The sequence below is a fragment of the Schistocerca americana genome, chromosome 2 (genome assembly GCF_021461395.2).
Source record: "Schistocerca americana isolate TAMUIC-IGC-003095 chromosome 2, iqSchAmer2.1, whole genome shotgun sequence".
Lineage (NCBI taxonomy): Eukaryota > Metazoa > Arthropoda > Insecta > Orthoptera > Acrididae > Schistocerca > Schistocerca americana.
Genome location: NC_060120.1, coordinates 532,711,548 through 532,734,052, shown reverse-complemented (window position 1 = coordinate 532,734,052; position 22,505 = coordinate 532,711,548). Strand labels below are relative to the sequence as shown.

Sequence of the window (22,505 nt, the reverse complement as noted above, 5' to 3'; positions counted from 1 at the left end):
GGCGAGATTGACGTCACAATCTGACCGTTGTATGGCTCCGTACAAACAGTTTCGCGTGCTGGGCTTGTTTCAATTCGAAAATCAAATAACGCAATTTCAACAGCCACTGATGGTGCCTCTTGCATCAGGAGTTGAAACGTTAAACACAGAAACGTGCTTTAGACCACGACCCTATGCATGTACAACTGTAATCAACAAGGATATAAATACCGCCTGTGAAAGTCTGCATTGTGTGATGGAAACAGATTATTTCTGAACATATGTTCTCGTCACCCTTCTGCAACCCCTACAAATGTGAGGTACGAATTGAAGAGCACTGCTAAGAGGAAACGCTATCTTGAGAAAAATCACGAGCGAACTGCAACTAGAACATCTGAGGTTTGAAATCAAATAAGGTGGTGCAGTTGTTGAGCACTGGACTCGTATTTAGGAGGATGGTGATTGAAATCCCGCTCCGACTGTCCAATTTCAGTTTTCTGTAGTTAAACTCAATCACTTGATGCAAATAAGACACTCGTTTCTTTGGAAAGGATACGACCGATTTTCATCCTCTGGAGTGAGCTGGACGTTCGACACCCTGTACAGTAATCCTCACTTTGGCAATGTTTGTTTACCCTGCTGCAGCACAGACTGATGAATTAGTAGTCAAAGTGATGCGAACCTGTGATGCAAGAAATATCCTTATCACTCAGTAAGCCGAACTCGTAAATGTTAAAATTGTGACCTATTGCCAGAAGGTCATTCCCGCTTTGTAATGTCACGGCAGTTATTACAGCATATTTGGTCTGTAATAAAGTGGATATAGTGAGGCAATGATAGATGGAGCTGCCCCCACTGTTTCAGCCAATAGAATTTCAAAGATTTTAGTTTATCTTTTGTGTTTTACATCTTTACACTTGTGTGCTGCGTCCCAAGTGTAGCTATTTCACATACATGAATGTTATGTATTTGATTTTTTTGTTGACTACAATGAAAAACAGAAGGATGAACCACGAAGTGAAGCACATAAGCTACACCTTACTAAGAGCATCGAAGCGACGATTGTGTTTTATGAGGTGCTATCCAAAATTTTCGGAACTGGTGCCCCCATTTATTGAAAATCTTAGCTTTGGATTAATGGTCACCATCACCCTCAAAGTTCCCATCCACACCACATACACACCGGTCCCAGCGTTTCTGCCATTGGTCAAACGTTTCTGTAAGTCCTGTACTTTGAGGGTGTTTATGCTTCTTGAATCCTCTCTAGAGTTACTTTTTGCCAAAAAGGTTCTGGTGAGCAAGGACGTGTGACAGGGCACGTTGTCGTGATGCAACAGCCAGCTCCCTTGATGACAAAGTTCGGGCCGTCGTCGCCGCACGTTTTCGCAAAACGTCACAGTAGTACGCCGAATTCACTGTTTGGTTGGGTGGGACGAATTCTTTGTGCACAGTTCCCCTGGTATCAAAGAAAACGATGATCGTGATCTTCACTTTGCTCTTCACCTGTCTCGCTTATTTGGGTCTTGAAGAGCCTGGGCTCTTCCACTGGGACGATTGTTGCTTTGTCTTTGGGTCACAACAGTAAATCCATCCCTCGTCGCCAGTGATAACGCTTGACAAGAAGGTAGGATCATAAGATGCGGTCTGACGAACGTCTGTGCACACTTAAACACGCTGTGCCTTCTAATCGGCAGTCATGACCTTGGCACAAATTTTGCGGCGACATGATGCATGCCCAATTCATCAGTCAACATTTGGTGACATGTCCCATAACCAATACCCATTTCATCTGCAAGTTCTTAAATGGTTCGACGTCGATTCGCATGAACGAACTGTTGAAGTTTGGCAACAATGTCTGGCGTTGTGCGGCTAGCGGGCCTTCTAGTATGAGCATCATCTTCAACGTCTGTACGGCCGGCCCTGAACCGAGCATGCCTATCAAACACACACGTACGGCTCATACTCTATCCCCCAAACACTTGTTGAAACATTGCAAGGGTCTCCATAGAACTTTTCCTGAGATTCGCACAGAATTTGATACACACGGGCTGTTCTGTTCGCGGATACATCGTAAAATAGCCACACATCAAGAACAGAGTATCACGGGAATCACTGTGGACACGCAACACGTCCTCCCAGCTGAATGCGACTCTCCGCACACTGGCTCATCAGATATGCAGCTCTCGCCACCTAGCGGTGCAAAGATGTACTACTCCTATGGCAGCACCAGTCCTGAAAAATTTGGATTCCACCAGGTACGTCCATATCCAATGGACGAGTTACCATCAACAGCGTTAACTTGTATCACTCTGTGAAACACTAAGGAGAGGTTTGTTATTTATCCGAAGTTATTGTTGCATTATCTGAATGTCAGGAAATTTACCTGACAATGTCTTTTCCGTTCACTGGTCACAAACGAATAACGAAAGTGTATCCATCGCTATCATTCGAGCTGGATACCTCAGAGGTGATAACCAAACCACTAGCTTGGGCTACCGACCTTGGTTACAGAAGTGGATTGTATCAGCTGTACATGGAGAGACATTAAGTCATTTTTTTAAAATTTTATCCATATTTTGTAGCTTCAAACGTGACTGTATTCAATCCACTGGAAGTATGAATTATAAAACACCTTAAGTCACAACTTTTCGTGTTTTATTAAGTACACGATGCATTTCGGACGCTATGGGTCCATCATCAGGTGTAATTTGTCTTAAAACAAGCTTTATTTTTTCTCTTGAATGAGGTGAAATGCATATTCCTGTCAGCCGGCCTCTGTGACCGAGCGGCTCTAGGCGCTTCAGTCCGGAACGACGCTGCTGCTACGGTCGCAGGTTCTAATCCTGCCTCGGGCATGGATGTGTGTGATATCTGTAGATTAATTAGATTTAAGTAGTTCTACGTCTAGGGGACTGATGACCTCAGATGTTAAGTCCCATAGTGCTTAGAGCCATGCATATTCCTGTCATGGAAAGGTTTGATGTTAGGTTATGAATTTCGTAAGTCAAACGCGGAAAACATGTGCGAAATAGTGGAGAAGATGGAAATGAAACATATCATCAACAGTTTAGAAAACAATTTGGTAGTACTACATAATGAAGCCAATGGTAGGACCCTAAGTCTGTTAGAACAACTGGAGGTATACCTCCACAAAATCAAAAAACCAGAATCTGCATTGAATGAAGAAACGGATTTCGCAAGTCACAGTTATTTCAGTAATTTTAAAGACCCTATTCTTAAGTTATTTCCCGCATTTGTCAATTGTTTAATTAGAAATTCTTTTAATTTATTTTTAAATGTTAGTTGGCTATCTGTTAGGCTTTTGATGCTGTTTGGTAGGTGACCAAAGACTTTTGTGGCAGCATAATTTACCCCTTTCTGCGCCAAAGTCAGATTTAACCCTGCATAGTGAAGATCATTCTTTCTCCTGGTGTTGTAGCTATGCACACTGCTATTACTTTTGAACTGGGTTGGATTATTAACAACAAATTTCATAAGTGAATATATATATACTGTGAGGTTACTGTGAGGATCCCTAGATCCTTAAATAGATGTCTGCAGGATGACCGTGGGTGGGCTCCAGAAATTATTCTGATTACACGTTTTTTAGCAATGAATACTTTTCTACTCAACGATGAATTACCCCAGAATATGATGCCATACGAAAGCACTGAATGAAAGTAGGGGTAGTAAGCTAATTTACTGAGATTCTTATCACCAAAATCTGCAATAACCCTAATAGCATACGTAGCTGAACTCAGATGTTTCAGCAGACCATCAATGTGTTGCTTCCAGTTTAACCTCTCATCAATGAACACACCTAAAAATTTTGAAAATTCTACCTTAGCTACAGACTTCTGTTCAAAGTCTATATTTATTACTGGAGTTGTGCCATTTACTGTACGGAACTGTATATACTGTGTTTATCAAAATTTAAAGAGAGTCCGTTTGCTGAGAACCACTTAATAATTTTGTGAAACATCATTTACAATTGCATCACTTAGTTCTTGGTTTTTGGATGTTATTACTATACTTGTATCATCAGTGAAAAGAACTAACTTTGCATCTTCATCAATGTGGAATGGTAAGTCATTAATGTATATCAAGAACAGTAAAGGACCTAAGACCAAACCTGTGGAACCCCGTACTTGATAGCCCCCCAGTTTGAGGAATCAGCTGTTGTTTTAACATTACATGAACCACTTATTTCAACTTTCTGCATTCTTCCAGTTAAGTATGAATTAAACCATTTGTGCACTGCCCCACTCAAACCATGATGATTTAGCTTATCTAAAAGAATTCCATGATTTACACAATCAAAGGCCATTGAGAGATCACAAAAAATACCAATGGGTGATGTCTAGTTATTCAGAGCATTTAATATTTGATCAGTGAAAGCGTATAAAGCATTTTCTGTTGAAAAGCCTTTCTGAAAACCAAACTGACATTTTGTTAATACTTTATTTTTGTAAATATGGGAGGCTACTCTTGAATACATTACTTTCTCAAAAATTTTTGATAGAGCTGCCAGAAGAGAGATTGGGCGGTAGTTGTTGACATCCGACGTATCCCCCTTTTTATGCAATGGTTTTACAATGGCATATTTCAGTCTATCGGGGAAAACACCCTGCTCCAAAGAGCTATTACATACGTGGCTGATAATCCTACTTATCTGTGGGGAACAAGCTTTAAGTACCTTGTTGAAAATGCCATCAATTCCGTAAGAGCTTTTACTTTTCGGTGAGTTTATTATTTTACTGATTTCAGAGGGAGAGGTTGGTGGAATTACAGTTATTTCAAACTGCACAGGTATGGCCTCTTCTACTAGTAGCCTTGCATCTTCCAGTGAAGATATAGATCCTATTTTCTCCACAACATTTAAAAAATGATTATTGAAAATATTTTCAATTTCTGATTGTTTGTTAGTACACTTGTCATTCAGTTTTATGGCACTAAAGTCTTCCTGTACTCTTGGTTGCCCTGTTTCCCTTTCAATAATATTCCAAATTGCTTTAATTTTATTATCAGAGTTACTGATCTCAGACATGATACACATGCTGCTGGACTTTTTAATAACTTTTCTTAGTACCGTCCAATAGTTTTTATAATATTGAACAATTTTGGGCTCAGTACTCCCTCTTGCTGTTAGATACAGTTCTCTTTTAGGGTTGCAAGATATTCTTATTCCTTTAGTTAGCCAAGGTTTTTTACAGATTTTCTTGGAATTATGTTTAACTATTTTCTTGGGAAAACAATTTTCAAATACCCTTAAAAATGTATCGTGAAATAAGTTAAATTTGAAGTTTGCATCGGGTTCCTTATACACTTCATCCCAGTCTAGCTGCAGTAGGCTTTCCTTAAAGTTTGCAATATTTATATTGTTAATTGAACGCACTGTTTTGAAAGTCTGATTTGATATACTGCATGGAGCTATGTCATGTATTGTAACTAGCTGTGCACCATGATCTGAAAGGCCATTCTCAACAGGATAAGCATTTATGTCCTTCAACTTATCTTGGTCTATAAAAAAGTTATCTATCAATTTACTGCTGTTCTTTGTTACCCGAGTAGGAAAATCAATGACGGAGCTCAAATTGAAAGAACTGAGTAATACTACAAGGTCATTCTTCCTATTACACTCATTCAGGGCACCAACATTGAAATCCCCACAAATGATAATTTGCTTCCCCCTGTCTGACAGAATGCAAATGTGCCTCTTGAGTGAAGTGATTGTATGGAAAGGATAGAGAAAAGGATGTATGATGGTATTAAAACGTTAAAAACGCTTTTCTTGGATTATGTGATAAGTTTACATCATTCGTCTTTTTCACTATTTCGCACATATTTTCCGAGTTTCACTTACGAAATTCATAACTTAACATCAAACCTTTTCATGACAGGAATATGCATTTCACCTCATTAAAGAGAAACAAAGTAAAGCATGTATTAATACAAATTACACCTGATGATGGACCAACAGGGTCCGAAATGCATCGTGTACATAATAAAACACGGAAAGCTGTGACTGAAGGCGTTTTTTAATTAATACATCCAGTGTATTAAGTCTTATGTCCACACAGCTATGCTTATTTGTTTGCTTTACCTACTTATCGCTTTCAAGTCAAATAGTTCGATTTTCTTATTTTAATGGTTTCGTTAAGAATCTGTAGTATGACTCGACGAAAAAATATGTCTGTGGTTAAAGGCTTTTGCATCAAGCTAGTCAATTACAGCTCATAACCCTTCCGGTCTAATTCATTCCAAGATCACTAGCTTTTAAGTCTCCTTTCAAACGTTACCTGACGGAAACTAACTCTCTGAAAAAAATAATAATGTATTGTCTGGTGTATTTGAGTGTCACCACTTCACTGCTTTAACCCGTTTTCAAAACGTGACGCGTATATCTTTTCCTTATTGTTGGCCATTAATTAAAGCTACGAACTCCGGTAGTCCCTGCTGCATTTCGGTTGTCTTCGCCAGTTTTTGTAGATCAATACGACAAACATCCCCCTCCTAATCCGTCTCTCTGCATTTGGCGTTCTAGTTTCCTAATTTCCTCCTCTCACCTTTTCACAAGCGAATTTTATGGACTGCCATATGGGCACTTTCCTAATCGCCTCGTGCTTCATTGGTGATTCACGTAACTATTGATAACCATCTCAACGATAGGCTTATCGGCATCCCAAGCAAACAGTTTTAAATTGAGACATTCCGTTTTGATATCAGTGCCGTTAGTTCGGTTGGTGGCGTGTGACGACCAGGCCGTTATGTCATTTTCACGGACAGTGATTTCGATTGTGCTGGTGTCTGTTGCGTTGTGCGCAACGAACAGTGTAAACGCATTCGTGAAGATAGACCTTTTTGGTCATGGAACCTTCTCCCAGTATTATAGAAACTTCTCTAGGGCCAGCAATGTCATTTCAGAGCAATGCAGAAGCGATTTCCTGTTCTATCTGGACAATCTCCTCAACAAAATCACACCTCCCGACTGGGCTCTGCGAAGTAAGTAAACAAATCTTTATAAGGCTCTCCTCTTTCTGAGTTTAATTTGTATTAGGTGCTCAACTATAACTCAAAGCTATGGGTTCTTCAATTAAAAGCTCGAAATTCTGCTGTTGCTACAGACTATTTTCTAAGTAATAGATATCTTAATTTTATTGTTATTACTGTCGTTTGCGGCACAACTACACACGGTGTTAGTTACGGAAGTAGATGTTTACATTAACTAGACACATGCCCTTATTGATATGAAGATTTTCCTGGTTCGAATCAGCGAACTGCCTGACCCATCTGCTACATAAATTGCATGCTACTCTCTTCCTCTCCTGCAAAAGTCTTCTTTACAGGCAGTTTTTTACGATGTAGTTGGTAATACACACAACAGTGTTATCACAAAACCATTCTCCACAATTTGTGCTTAATGCAGTGGCGGATACAGAAAAACCTCAAGGAGGGGGCGCTAAAGGTATCTTGAATTACCTTTACTTTTACTGTAACAAAAAATAATCAAGTCACAAGCAAGGTTTAAGAAATTTTTATTTAAACTGATTATACACATGTACAAGACAACGCCAACTTGTGATATAAAAAAGTTACAATTGTGGTTCTCTTCCTTAAATGATGAATTCTATGCGCCTATTCTTCATGGCAAATTGGTTAATTACATCTTCAATAGGACAACCAATTTCAGGGTTAGTGTTCAACAAAGCTAAACCATTAAGTCGATCCTCCACATTCCTCAGCCATGTCTTTGTACGCCATACTGTTGAAAAACTTCTATCTACTGTAGCAATAGATGCAGGTAGACAAGCAAATATTTTGTACAGCGTGTGCAAAGTAGGATAGTCACATCTAGGACAAACAGATAACGGTTGCATAACAGAATCACGATCATTAAGGGCGTTTATGCTCGGTTGCTTGTACTGCAGAATCTCTCCCATTAGTCTCTTTTTAATCACAAAACAGTAGAATATTTGCGACTTTTCTCGAACAAATGCCAGACAGAATAAAGTATCGAGATCACTAGAACGGCCGCGACTTTTCTCGTAGGTATGTGTTTGCTATCTATGTCCATACAGAAACGTATAAAATACGATGACGCGGATGCGCGGGCTACACAGGTAAGTACAGCTACTCGATAACTCGATTCAGTCGAGTCGACCGACAAATAGCGTTGAATTACACTGAATCATGAGAGAGGAAGGGATTGACATACCAAAATGTCATAAAGGAAAAAACACTTGTAAAGTGTTGTCATTCTACATTTTTGTAACTTACCTTTGTATATGACTCTTTATACTCCCTTTGCAAGAACACAAATTCTAAAGAAGAGTACGTAACTCTGTTTCACTTATTTCAAGACACCTATTAAGTAAACAATATTATTGAAACACACACACACACACACACACACACACACACAGTTTCAAATAGCTAGTTACTTTCAGGAACGGAGACTCAGAGGTAATTTCCTGCGAAGGAAAGGTTCATTTTCTTCATTTCTCCGTTTTCATACTTTCCAGTTCCAGTGTACATCAGTCATATTTAGAAGATAAGGTTTTGTGACATAACTTGTCTCATTCGTTTTCTCTAGTGTAGACTCGACACACAACCGTGCGCTCTCACGGAGTTACTGCAATCCTACGCAGTTATCCGTGTAAACCACTATTTCATTTTCCAGTGTTCATCAGTTTTCAGTTTATCTCACTCTTCTTACAGTACAACTAAAGGAAAAGAAATCCTTAAACTGTACATCAGTAATTATATCACAAGAACCGAAATTTTTTTTGTCATGAAGCGGCGATTCTGTGATGTAACTTATCACTGATACACTCAATTAATCAACAATGAGGTACATCCTCATCCTCTCCTAAAGGAATACTGAATATTTTATCCATAGTACTTTCATGACAATGGTTTGTTTTGTAATAGAAGAAGCTGGTAGCACGGTACAAGTTGTTACCAACCATTGTCATGGTAGAGCCTGCACTCTCTTTCTTTCATATAGGAATCCAAGGTCATCCTCCAATCTCTTCCTTTTCTCCGAGGTGGTTTTCAGAGCACAACCTTTTCCACAGTCCATCTGTTTTCCATTCTCAAGAGACCTGTCCAGCTGTGCTTTTTAGGATTCCGTAGCTCAGTCGGTAAGAATGTCTGTCCGTCCGACTGATAAAAACCCTTTTTCTCAGGAACGGGTAGACGTATCTGGTTGAAAGTTATGTCACATACTGAGGATCTTTGGTTCCCTGGCAATGTAAAACATTGAAGCTCCTAAGTCAATGTAATCAGAAGATACGGCCATTTATGTTACATATTTTAGCACTTGCAAGCTCACTCATCAAATGCTATAGGATACTTCCCGTTGCCATAGAATCACACAATTTCGCAAGAAGCAATGCTTCACAGTACAACCACAGGAAAAAAATTCTTAAACTGTAAATCTGTAATTTTTTGTCAAACTTCAAATTAAAACAATGAGCAGTTCTTCATTCAGACTGACTGGTTCGCAATAGTAAAAGTAAGACTTCAGGAAAGGAGTCAATTTATCGTTCATATGACGCATTTCGGAATTTATCTATCATCAGAGATCCAGAAGCGATTACTGCTCATAGATATGTTGTTTAAGGTTGTATGTGAAAGAAATATTAACAGCCTCCATTTAATCTTTAACCATGTTTCAAAATTTTCTTGTCACAAGAAGGAATTCAAATAAGAATAAATTCCAGTTGGTCAGGCCGACGTCGGATCATGGCGCAAGCCCACAGACAGCACAATAGATTCAGACGTAGATCTCGGGCACAAGTCCCCGGTCCCAACGAGAGAAATAAAGAAGTGATATGACTACGACACACAGCGAAGCTCTCTTAGACTATGCAAGGACACAACAATAAGCTAAATATGAAAGTAGTATCTGTTCCCGAAAGAACAGATACCATTGATGACTGTGCAGCTTCTCTAGAAGAATCGACACCCTATCTGCAAACAGGCGTTGACATACATCATTGGGAACATGTTGAAAATGTGTGCCGTGATCGGGGCTCGAACCCGGGATCTTCTGCTTACATGGCAGATGCTCTATCAACCTGAGCCACTGAGGGCACCGAGGAGTGTGCGCCTGCAGGGACTTATCCCTTAAACGCTCCCCGTGAGACCAACATTCCCAACATGTCCACACCACTGCATTCGTAGTGCGCCTAATACGAGATGCGACAATAAAATAATGAGACTGATTTTCATTGCAAGATGTGGCAACCCTGCAGGCTTGCATAGGCAAAATATCTTTGACCTTGCTCTATAAGCTGCTTCTAGTCCAAGCGGCACATCAATGCAACTGCTCAGTCATGAGTTGTGCTGTAATAAGTTAACACGTGTTTGTGTCCCTCGTCATGGAAATGGAACCGCATAATATTGCGCAATGGTATGCCATTTCTTTTTGTGTTAAATTGTGTGAAAATGCGGCGACAACTTACGGTAAGCTTCAGAAGGTTTTTGGAGAGGAGGTTATGTCAAGAGCTCAAGGTTTTCGTTGGCGTAAAATGTTTAGTGAAGGCAGAACGAATGTTGGAGATGAAGACCACAGTGGACAACCATCAACCTCATGGACAGATATCAACTTGTCCAGAGTGCGTGAACTCGTACAATCTGATCGAAAATTATCCATGAAAATGATTGCAGAAGAACTGAACATCAATCAAGAAACGGTTCGTCTAATAATAACTGAAGATCTTGGTATGAGAAAGATTTGTGCAAAAATGGTCCCCAAAAATCTCACACCACAACCAGCGAGAAACACGGAAGAATGTGGCAGCCGAGCCCGCATCTCGTGGTCGTGCGGTAGCGTTCTCGCTTCCCACGCCCGGGTTCCCGGGTTCGATTCCCGACGGGGTCAGGGATTTTCTCTGCCTCGTGATGGCTGGGTGTTGTGTGCTGTCCTTAGGTTAGTTAGGTTTAAGTAGTTCTAAGTTCTAGGGGACTGATGACCATAGATGTTAAGTCCCATAGTGCTCAGAGCCATTTGAACCATTTTGTGGCAGCCGATCTGTTAGAGCAAACGGAAATAAATCCAGAATTGTTGAGCCGTGTTATCACTGGTGATGAAAGATGGTTTTTTCAGTATGATCCAGATACAAAACGCCAAAGTTCGCAATGGTGCTCAAAGTGATCACCTAGACCAAAAAAAGCTCTCATGTCAAAGTCAAAAGTGAAATGCATGCTTGTGTGTTTCTTTGGTTCCAAGGGAATTGTGCATAAAGACTTGGTTTCTCCTGGACAAACAGTTAACCAGTATCACTACAAAGAAAGTTTAGAAAGACTTCGTAAAAAGAATTCTTCGTGTCCGTGCCAACATTGCTGATAATTGTATTCTGCATCACGATAATGCGCCATCCCATTCTGCTCTGTCAGTACAGCAATTTTTAACCTCAGAACAAATTTCAGTACTACCATAGCCACCTTATTCACCAGATGTCGCTCTGTGCGACTTTTTTCTATTTCTGACTCTAAACGGCGGTCAAGGGACACCATTTTCAAACAACACAAGATGTCCAAAAAACTGTGACGAGTGTCTTGGAGGATATTAAAGAAGATGAGTTCCAGAAATGTTACCATCAATGGCAGAAGCGCTGGAAATTGTGTGTGCAATCGGAAGGGAACTACTTTGAAGGAGACAACACTAAACTTGACTAAAACGGTAAGCAATTTTTTTTTTCATATCAGTGTCATTACTTTGTTTGCCCATCACACTCATTACTTGTGGCAGATTAATCTACCAAGTCCCATACAAGTTGGGCCATAGCGTGTGCATTTGCACAAGAAGGTCAATGGCTGGGCAGCCATATTTTAACTATATATGAAGGTAGTATCTGCTCCCGAAAGAACAGATAACATTGATGACCGTGCAGCTTCTCTAGAACGAAATGGTAATGATATCGACAACTTAGCTACAAACAGGCGTTGGTATACATCATTGGGGACACGTTGAAAATGTGTGCCCTGACTGGAACTCGAACCCGGGATCTCCTGCTTACATGGCAGATACTCCATCCATCTGAGCCACTGAGGGCACAGAGGATAGTGTGCCTGCAGGGTCTTATCCCTTGCACACTCCCCGTGAGACCTACATTTAACAACATGTCCAATCCACTACATTCATAGTGCGCCTAATAGATGTTTGCCCATCACACTCATTACTCGTGGCAGTTTAATCTACCATCACCTGTACGAGTTGCGGCATAGGGTGTGCATTTGCACAAGAAGGTCAATGGATGGGTAGCCATATTTTGGCTATATATAAAGGTAGTATCTGTTCCCAAATAACAGATACCATTGATGGCTGTGCAGCTTCTCTAGAGTGAAATGATAATCAATGGTATCTGTTCTTTCGGCCATTGACCTTCTTGTCCAAATGCACACACTATGACCCAATTCGTACGGGACTTGGTAGATTAATCTGCCATGAGTAGTGAGTGTGATGGGCAAACATCTATTAGGCGCACTACGAATGTAGTGGTGTGGACATGTTGGGAATTTTGGTCTCATGGGGAGCGTGCAAGAGATAAGTCCCTGCAGGCACACTATCCTCTGTTCCCTCAGTGGCTCAGATGGATGGAGTATCTGCCACGTAAGCAGGAGATCGCATGTCCGAGCCCACTCAGCGCACACATTTGCACCATGTCCACAGTGATGTATATCAACGCCTATTTGCAGCTAGGGTGTCGATTTAATTATCATTACAACAATAAGCCTTTGGCACGCCTCAGGGATACAACACTCAAGGCAAATACAAATGTAGGTGCGGCAAAAGCAAAAAATGTTAAAGCGTTAATCATAGAAATTATTAAAAATCATCTTAACAAATGCACAGTCGTGCTCAAAAGTATCCGAAAGACCTGAACTGTATTTCGCCTGATTCGCACGCAACCGGCATATCGCGGCTGTCTAGCAGGTCCTCTAATAGCTCCTTGGTACAGTCGTTTGACTATTGAAACTGGTTCCAACATGTCACCACTAGAAAACACTGCTCTGTATCGCAGTAACTCAAGATGTAAAGTAATATCACGATGCTACTAATATCAGGGAACACCTTATCATAGATAAGACTGTCCTTAAGGCTTGTAAGCTCACATTTATTACAATAAATGACATACCTGAAATGTTACCGCTCTCATTATTACGTCAGATAGGTAATGCACGTAGTAAGTTCGTCGTATTCATGATTTCCTCTTCAAAGTAACATACAGTACTTATTATTCCACACAAAATGACATTAAAAATTTAAGTTATTCACGAGCAGTTAGTTGAGAATATGTATGAACATCAAATGACACGACGAACCGTCTCGTTCTCCATATGGTTTCAAACCCAGGTCAGGCAGACTAAGCAAAGATTTCGTGACTGACACAAACTAACAGTCATTCCTGATTAGACATACAGAGAGCGATATACCTCGATTTTAGACAGTATCAGTTAGCAAATATCAACTTTAAATTACATAACGCAAACATTTTTAACGGACGCGAATTCCTACCCAGCACCTATTGTCCCTGTTAACGAACTACGAGAGATGTTAAATATTGCTTCTTCACAAGTGACTTACATGATAGGCCGTGAGGAAAAGCTTTGTGTTGGACAGGAATTCGAGCCCAGAACCTAATCGGATTGATATCGAAATACAACCAACTGTGACATATCAGATTTCCTCGACAATAGCTACATGTTTTAACTGAAATGACGAGACGAAACATTAATTTTTTCCTTACCAGGGCTCCAACCCGGCACCTATCGCTGTTATATTCTAGAGAAGACGAACGTTAAATATGGGTTTGTTGCACCAGCAGCGACATGTGAGCATGTTTGAACTAGAAATAATATGACGAAGAGTTCAGTGCTCACTGGGAATAGAGCCCCACACATATCGTTGTTGACTACACACAAAGAGACGTCAGCTACCGAATTTTTCTCCACCAGCAGCTCGGAATAACATCTTGAACTTACAGTGATCTCGCAAATAGTTCTGTGTCCCACTGGGAGTCAAAAACGTCAGATATCGTTAGTGTTGACAACGAATGAAAAAACATTAAAAATCAAAATTATTATCCACTAGCAGATAGGTGTTCTCATGCTAGAGCTTGATAATACATAATGAAATCTTTAGTGTCGGGCCAGGATTCGAACCCATTCACGCGCAATATGTGGAGATGTTGAGAAATCTGCAGATTTGAACAAACAACAAATTGTAGCCGAGCTGTATTGTCATGAAGGGATCAAATTCCGCGTTAAGGGCGGTCTGAGTTGCATTTTCAGTTCTGAACCAATTTTATCGACATACAGAAGCTCAGATAAAAGATGGAATAAGTGTCCTGTGACCTTACATAGCGTTTGTTTCGTCACTAGAAATAAATAACTAGTATAAGAAAGGTTACTGGTGATAGGGTTTCTACATGTCGCTACTCCAGACCTTATTGTGGTTCAACCTAACGTCTACTTGGCAGCGAAGGAACATCATCTTTAATGTGAATTTCAGACCACACTGCCATTGTATCTTCTTCACTTGGTGTAGTCAGAAGAGAATGGTATCTTTCTCTCCCTATCTAAAATCATTGACAGGAGTGGGAAACGAACACAGACCCATAGGTATAAGAGCCTACCAGCAGTCCAACAGACCACCAAACCCTCTTTTCTGTGGCTCACTTTTCCATCGTAACGCCGTTGCGCCACACTGGATGAGATTTCTGACACACAGGCTCCCTGTAGTAAATTGCAGCATGTTCAGTAAATTCATTTGCTTGGTTGACCGAATCACCGTCGGAGATTTTCTCCGCTCAGGGACTGGGTGTTGTGTTGTCCTAACCATCATCATTTCATCCCCATCGACGCGCAGGTCGCCGAAGTGGCGTCAAATCGAAAGACCTGCACCAGGCGAACGGTCTACCCGACGGGAGGCCCTAGCCACACGACATTTCCATTTATACCATGAACTAGCTGCCTCGGCTACCCAGTGCATACATTCGACTCTATTTTGTAATCACTGAAATAATATCACGTAACTGCCACCTACACACAACTGCCAACAGTGTAGGATGCAGAAATTTAAATAGGAAGTGTTCCTTCCCACTTGCGCTATTCTATTGCGCTATCTGTTTGTAAAAAACGTCGTGCAGCGCGAAAGAAAAGCCTTAACTGTTTCTTGCAGAAGTCTAGACCCGGCCATTTGCATTATCTCGCAGCGCTGTGGTATGCAGAAGTTCTGAAGGACTTGTTGTTCAGCTCTGGAGGTGTTGTAGCTATGTTTCAGCTAGTAGCGTAATGGTAAGTGTTGTGCACCTTAGATAAGATGTCGCGAGTTCGAATCCATTTACTGCTAAATTTTTTTAAAACGCAATTCTGCTGTCTGCTGAAGTTACCAATCTAATAGAACTTTGAACATAATTCCCTTCACTTCTCAACCCAAAATAGTCGCATGTGGAAAAGGGCTAACTTCTGTGACATTTTGTTGTTTTCAGGTTTAATAGACAGCCAGGGAGCAGATGCATCTCGAAGCTTTTGTATTATGTATGGGGAGAGCGCATCGTGCCCAAATACGTCAGAAAAGTATTTTCTACATTAGCTGTCGTGTGGTAGTGGCATTTTTTCTTCTTCAGACATTGTTTGACAGCTTTAACTCTGAACAAGTTTTCTACATGCATGTAATCAATAAACTGCATGTGCATCGTCAGACTGTTATAGATAACATCAGAGAATTCGCATATATCGTTGATGATTAATTTCGCTCTCATGTTTACTATTGTTTCAACAACACTAAAGGAAACCTTACGAAAACTGTGCACTGTATGATAAGAAATGAAATAAAACTACCCACGATAACCTTACGACGAAAGTGTGTTTTAATAAAACTGAGTATCTGTACACAAGCATGCCTCCATCGACACGGATTAGTAATATACTACTCACTTAAATTTTGATTGGGTCTGTGTTTATTTGGTATGCTGTGTTATACTCAAGTGGCATGCAAATGTGGCATTTTATAAATATAGTTATGTATTTCTAGAAACCCAAAATTTACTTGTCAGCGGCGGAAAGAGGCGTTACTTGTTGTGCAGCATTGTAAGTTTTTCACCATTGCACTATGAGCCGAAAGTATTTTCTTGCGATTTCCTTATTTATGTTTGATCTGACTGCTTGTAGCTCTTTCACAGAAGGGGTAAAAACATTGAAGACAGTGAGACTGGAACTGCAAACCACAACAGACGCTTTTTCACAGGTCAGCACGTTACCACAGAGCTGGCGAAGAGGTGTGTGTCCTAATTTCTTTTTAGGAGGCTAATAGTGGCTAGAACTCATAAACCGCTATTTAAAGGACGAGATTAGTTGCGATTTCCACTTGCAACGACTTTCCTGGGCTGAAAACCTAAGTTTACAATCTTTTTTTACACCTCAAGCGATAATAACTGAGATTATTCAATGGAAATGACAGGTAAAATCAAGTAAACTTTGAAGCTTAATTCCGTGCACACAAGGAAGTAACTCGTCGATCACAGAGTTGCTAAACATACGTTGCCATGTTGCCAAATCTCAGTAACAGTACCAGCAGAAAGAAGACGAACCGATGTGATCCTACAGCGGGCTGGGAAGTGACCATAGCTGGTGTCTCCAAGTCGCAGTTGCTACGGCCTGGAATTGGTAATACGTCTGATTCGCATTTCTGTAACTAGGTTTAGGGACTGGACCGTAGTTACTAATAATACTGAGAATTGACTGCAAACTAAGCATCATAAATCAGTAACTCTCATAGTTGTTTTTATATTTCTTTCGCAAGTGTACTCAAAACTAAGAAACTCATTCACAGGCGTTTTCGTACTTCGCCAATAGTCGAGCACAACAAACAAATAAAAATAAGAAAAGAATGTGTGTGTGTGTGTGTGTGTGTGTGTGTGTGTGACAGAGAGAGAGAGAGAGAGCGAGAGAGAGAGAGAGAGAGAGAGAGAGAGAGAGAGAGAGAAATAAAATTTTCGAATGTAAGTAGAACTTACGGTCAGCAACTAAGTGTAAGGTCAATGAGTCAGATGCGAGTTTTGCAACTGTGAAATTGAGATTATTAAATTTGAACTAATATTGCGAAAATTTTGTACTTGGATAGCTTAGAATGAAAATCTTTGTGTTTATTTCAAAGGAAAGCAATTGATTTTCTAAAACATTGTCTGTCATACACAACTTGAAACAGGTCATGTCGACCAAATCATATGGAAGAACTGACAGCGACGTATATCGGAAGGCAGTAAGATCTCTTGCCTTTTGGTTTGGCAGTACTCGAGAGACATTTCTAGGCGCAAGTAAATGAAGAAAGGCAGCGCGTTTTTGTTATCAAGTAACGTCTTCATCAATTACTTTAGTTTTAATGTAACCTACGAGTAACTGCTGATGTTTGATATTAACATGAAAAGGATTCCGTAGACAGGGAAAGAACCTGTTCTTGGGAAACTACTTCTATATTGACCAAAAGGTATTAAATGATCTTCAAGCACGTGTGTTCCAGCAGCGGTATGAATAAAATGATAGTAATAATGACTGTAATAATGGAATTATCCGGTAACTTCACACTTCTCGAACTAAGAAATTTGCTCAATTTGTGAAAATTCAGAATGGCTTTACTTCGAGCCTATGATGCCTAGAAGAGTCTTTACATCCTGCTGAATGAGAATAGCATAATCTCCATGTCAGAAGCTTGCTTCTACTTAACCATTTAATAGACTCGCATTTTTTCCGCCGTGACTAATTTCGTAAGCTAAGCAGATCATCCGTTTCAGCACACTCTTGAGGCTGGGAAATGTGGCCACAATGGTCTGGTGGAACGAATTATCACAGGTGCACTGCGTGGGTTCAGGAAATTACTTTTAAGAGGCAGAAACAGATTTATTTTACCTCTGGTAACCTCAAGAGAAAGACGTTATAATCCATAATCCGCCTTAAACATCCCTTTCCTTCTTTACCAACTGGGCAGAGCCGGTTTACGTTGGGAAATGACATAGCGGAAGTCATGGCAAACACAAATACAGTCGCCAGTAAACTTACTTACATTCGAAATTTTATTTTATTTGATGAACCGATAGCCATTTAAAGGAACAGGTCTCTTATTATACTTGTACTTGATTAAACTGGAGACGTTGAAAAATTTGGTGCTGGACTGTGATTCGAATTCGTATCTCCTCTTTCGAGGATCTGAATCTCTCAGAACTGTATAGTTCAATCATTTCGTTCTTTTTCCCAAGACTGCAATCTTCTCTAGGTCTCCTCCAAAGAATCCAGTACAAAAATATTCATATTTTCATTTCAAGCCCTATCAAGTGCACACCCACCTGCCAGTGAAAATTAACGTGCATTTTTAATGTCTGTTCATGTGTTGCCAACAATCGCAATAGGTGTCGTTATTTCTGGTCAAACACACACACATCTTACTGTTGGTGAGTAAGCAACTGATACTTAAGCTATATTCGTGTCAAGCTGTCAAACAATGTCTGGAGAAGAAAAAATGCCACTACCACACGACAGCTAATGTAGAAAATACTTTTCTGACATATTTGGGCACGATGCGCTCTCCCCATACATAATACAAAAGCTTCGAGATGCATCTGCTCCCTGGCTGTCTATTAAACCTGAAAACAACAAAATGTCACAGAAGTTAGCCCTTTTCCACATGCGACTATTTTGGGTTGAGAAGTGAAGGGAATTATGTTCAAAGTTCTATTAGATTGGTAACTTCAGCAGACAGCAGAATTGCGTTTTAAAAAAATTTAGCAGTAAATGGATTCGAACTCGCGACATCTTATCTAAGGTGCACAACACTTACCATTACGCTACTAGCTGAAACATAGCTACAACACCTCCAGAGCTGAACAACAAGTCCTTCAGAACTTCTGCATACCACAGCGCTGCGAGATAATGCAAATGGCCGGGTCTAGACTTCTGCAAGAAACAGTTAAGGCTTTTCTTTCGCGCTGCACGACGTTTTTTACAAACAGATAGCGCAATAGAATAGCGCAAGTGGGAAGGAACACTTCCTATTTAAATTTCTGCATCCTACACTGTTGGCAGTTGTGTGTAGGTGGCAGTTACGTGATATTATTTCAGTGATTACAAAATAGAGTCGAATGTATGCACTGGGTAGCCGAGGCAGCTAGTTCATGGTATAAATGGAAATGTCGTGTGGCTAGGGCCTCCCGTCGGGTAGACCGTTCGCCTGGTGCAGGTCTTTCGATTTGACGCCACTTCGGCGACCTGCGCGTCGATGGGGATGAAATGATGATGGTTAGGACAACACAACACCCAGTCCCTGAGCGGAGAAAATCTCCGACGGTGATTCGGTCAACCAAGCAAATGAATTTACTGAACATGCTGCAATTTACTACAGGGAGCCTGTGTGTCAGAAATCTCATCCAGTGTGGCGCAACGGCGTTACGATGGAAAAGTGAGCCACAGAAAAGAGGGTTTGGTGGTCTGTTGGACTGCTGGTAGGCTCTTATACCTATGGGTCTGTGTTCGTTTCCCACTCCTGTCAATGATTTTAGATAGGGAGAGAAAGATACCATTCTCTTCTGACTACACCAAGTGAAGAAGATACAATGGCAGTGTGGTCTGAAATTCACATTAAAGATGATGTTCCTTCGCTGCCAAGTAGACGTTAGGTTGAACCACAATAAGGTCTGGAGTAGCGACATGTAGAAACCCTATCACCAGTAACCTTTCTTATACTAGTTATTTATTTCTAGTGACGAAACAAACGCTATGTAAGGTCACAGGACACTTATTCCATCTTTTATCTGAGCTTCTGTATGTCGATAAAATTGGTTCAGAACTGAAAATGCAACTCAGACCGCCCTTAACGCGGAATTTGATCCCTTCATGACAATACAGCTCGGCTACAATTTGTTGTTTGTTCAAATCTGCAGATTTCTCAACATCTCCACATATTGCGCGTGAATGGGTTCGAATCCTGGCCCGACACTAAAGATTTCATTATGTATTATCAAGCTCTAGCATGAGAACACCTATCTGCTAGTGGATAATAATTTTGATTTTTAATGTTTTTTCATTCGTTGTCAACACTAACGATATCTGACGTTTTTGACTCCCAGTGGGACACAGAACTATTTGCGAGATCACTGTAAGTTCAAGATGTTATTCCGAGCTGCTGGTGGAGAAAAATTCGGTAGCTGACGTCTCTTTGTGTGTAGTCAACAACGATATGTGTGGGGCTCTATTCCCAGTGAGCACTGAACTCTTCGTCATATTATTTCTAGTTCAAACATGCTCACATGTCGCTGCTGGTGCAACAAACCCATATTTAACGTTCGTTTTCTCTAGAATATAACAGCGATAGGTGCCGGGTTGGAGTCCTGGTAAGGAAAAAATTAATGTTTCGTCTCGTCATTTCAGTTAAAACATGTAGCTATTGTCGAGGAAATCTGATATGTCACAGTTGGTTGTATTTCGATATCAATCCGATTAGGTTCTGGGCTCGAATTCCTGTCCAACACAAAGCTTTTCCTCACGGCCTATCATGTAAGTCACTTGTGAAGAAGCAATATTTAACATCTCTCGTAGTTCGTTAACAGGGACAATAGGTGCTGGGTAGGAATTCGCGTCCGTTAAAAATGTTTGCGTTATGTAATTTAAAGTTGATATTTGCTAACTGATACTGTCTAAAATCGAGGTATATCACTCTCTGTATGTCTAATCAGGAATGACTGTTAGTTTGTGTCAGTCACGAAATCTTTGCTTAGTCTGCCTGACCTGGGTTTGAATCCATATGGAGAACGAGACGGTTCGTCGTGTCATTTGATGTTCATACATATTCTCAACTAACTGCTCGTGAATAACTTAAATTTTTAATGTCATTTTGTGTGGAATAATAAGTACTGTATGTTACTTTGAAGAGGAAATCATGAATACGACGAACTTACTACGTGCATTACCTATCTGACGTAATAATGAGAGTGGTAACATTTCAGGTATGTCATTTATTGTAATAAATGTGAGCTTACAAGCCTTAAGGACAGTCTTATCTGTGATAAGGTGTTCCCTGATATTAGTAGCATCGTGGTATTACTTTACATCTTGAGTTACTGCGATACAGAGCAGCGTTTTCTAGTGGTGACATGTTGGAACCATTTTCAATAGTCAAACGACTACCAAGGAGCGATTAGAGGAGCTGCTAGACACTTGCGGTATGCCGGTTGAATGCGAATCAGGCGAAATGCAATTCAGGTCGTTCGGATACTTTTGAGTATGACTGTACAGGTAGCCTACAGGAAAAAATCTCCATAAGCCACGAAGCACATTAACCGTCAATATATAAACGGTTCGAGGCTAATCACACACAGTTTAGACAAATTTTAGGCACTTCAGAAATCTTTAGAAAACAGCTGTTGGAACCATTCAATCAGAAACGTTAAACGTTAAAAGCTTTGGAGCATTAAAATGAATCTATTACTAGCCATTCAGCAAGGTGGCTGTGCCACCTTAAAACATGGTTATCTATTAATTACAAATAGGCTGTCTGCCACAAGGGTGAACAGACCTCTCTTCTTAAGATGAGATCCCCCTTACAGCAGAGCCCAACTCGCTAAGTCTTAATATCAAAACAGAAGACATAGTCATTAAGCCTTAACTTATAACAGGGAACCCACAATTTTCCTAAGAGGAACGAACTCTAATAGCCAAACCAACTGCTCTACGGGATCGTGCCGAGCACCTGTTGGCGGTTCGTTTAGCAAAGAACCAATCGACCACCGTGCGCCCGCAGACGATTAATTTCAATCCACCCAAGGAGGCAGGCACCAAGGTGCTCCAACACAACTGACTACCGTCGACAGAGACGGGTTTCTCTAGGGTTTTCACAAACAATGCTCACCATGGAGTAAGTGGCAGCCATCTTGTGCCCTGTTCTCGAGCAAGGCAAGGTACCCAAGGAAGATGCAGGCCTGATGCACAGCCACACCGCTCAGTCCTGCAAGGCTGGTTCTGAGCAGTCCATTTGAAAACTACCTGGGCAGGAAATACCGGTCACGCCTCCCGAAAAAACAAGAACATCAGCCCTTGCAAGTCTGCTCACGCCGACTGCTCAGCTTCGTTCCCCCCTCCCCCCCCCCCCCCCACCCCTAGCCTACCCTCCCCGCCCCTTCACGGAACTTGCCTCACCTGCCCAGAGTCCGCCAAACAAAGATCCTCACATCAGCAAAGGCAGTGTACAGCTCGCCGGACGCGTGTTACCGACGCCGGAGGGTGTGAGCGAAATTTTTCTACAAATCTGGCAAAACTTTTGCATAAACGTTCTGATTGCTTAGTCAGGCACTCGGGTAGAACTTTATGAGATGCACGCAGTATTGTGAGTGAGTTAAGCGTCTTAACTGAACGACCTTCCACATCAACGAATGATGAATATATTGCGAAAGTTCGTTCTTACAACAGTGGAGATCTTCGTTTAAATGTTCTAGAAGAGTTTTTTTGCTTCCTTTAGACCTACTCTCTCTACT

At 40.8% G+C, this 22,505-nt stretch overlaps 1 protein-coding gene across 1 annotated transcript in view; it reads left to right on the top strand.

The window, feature by feature from the left end:
* The first annotated feature begins 6,736 nt into the window (after nucleotides 1-6,736).
* LOC124594753 (nose resistant to fluoxetine protein 6-like) overlaps nucleotides 6,737-22,505 on the top strand; it is a 233,338-nt gene continuing 217,569 nt past the window's right edge. The window contains exon 1 of the mRNA XM_047133137.1: nucleotides 6,737-6,981. Within this exon, the coding sequence (XP_046989093.1) occupies nucleotides 6,747-6,981 (235 nt within the window). The 5' untranslated portion in view covers nucleotides 6,737-6,746. The remainder of the gene's footprint in view (nucleotides 6,982-22,505) is intronic.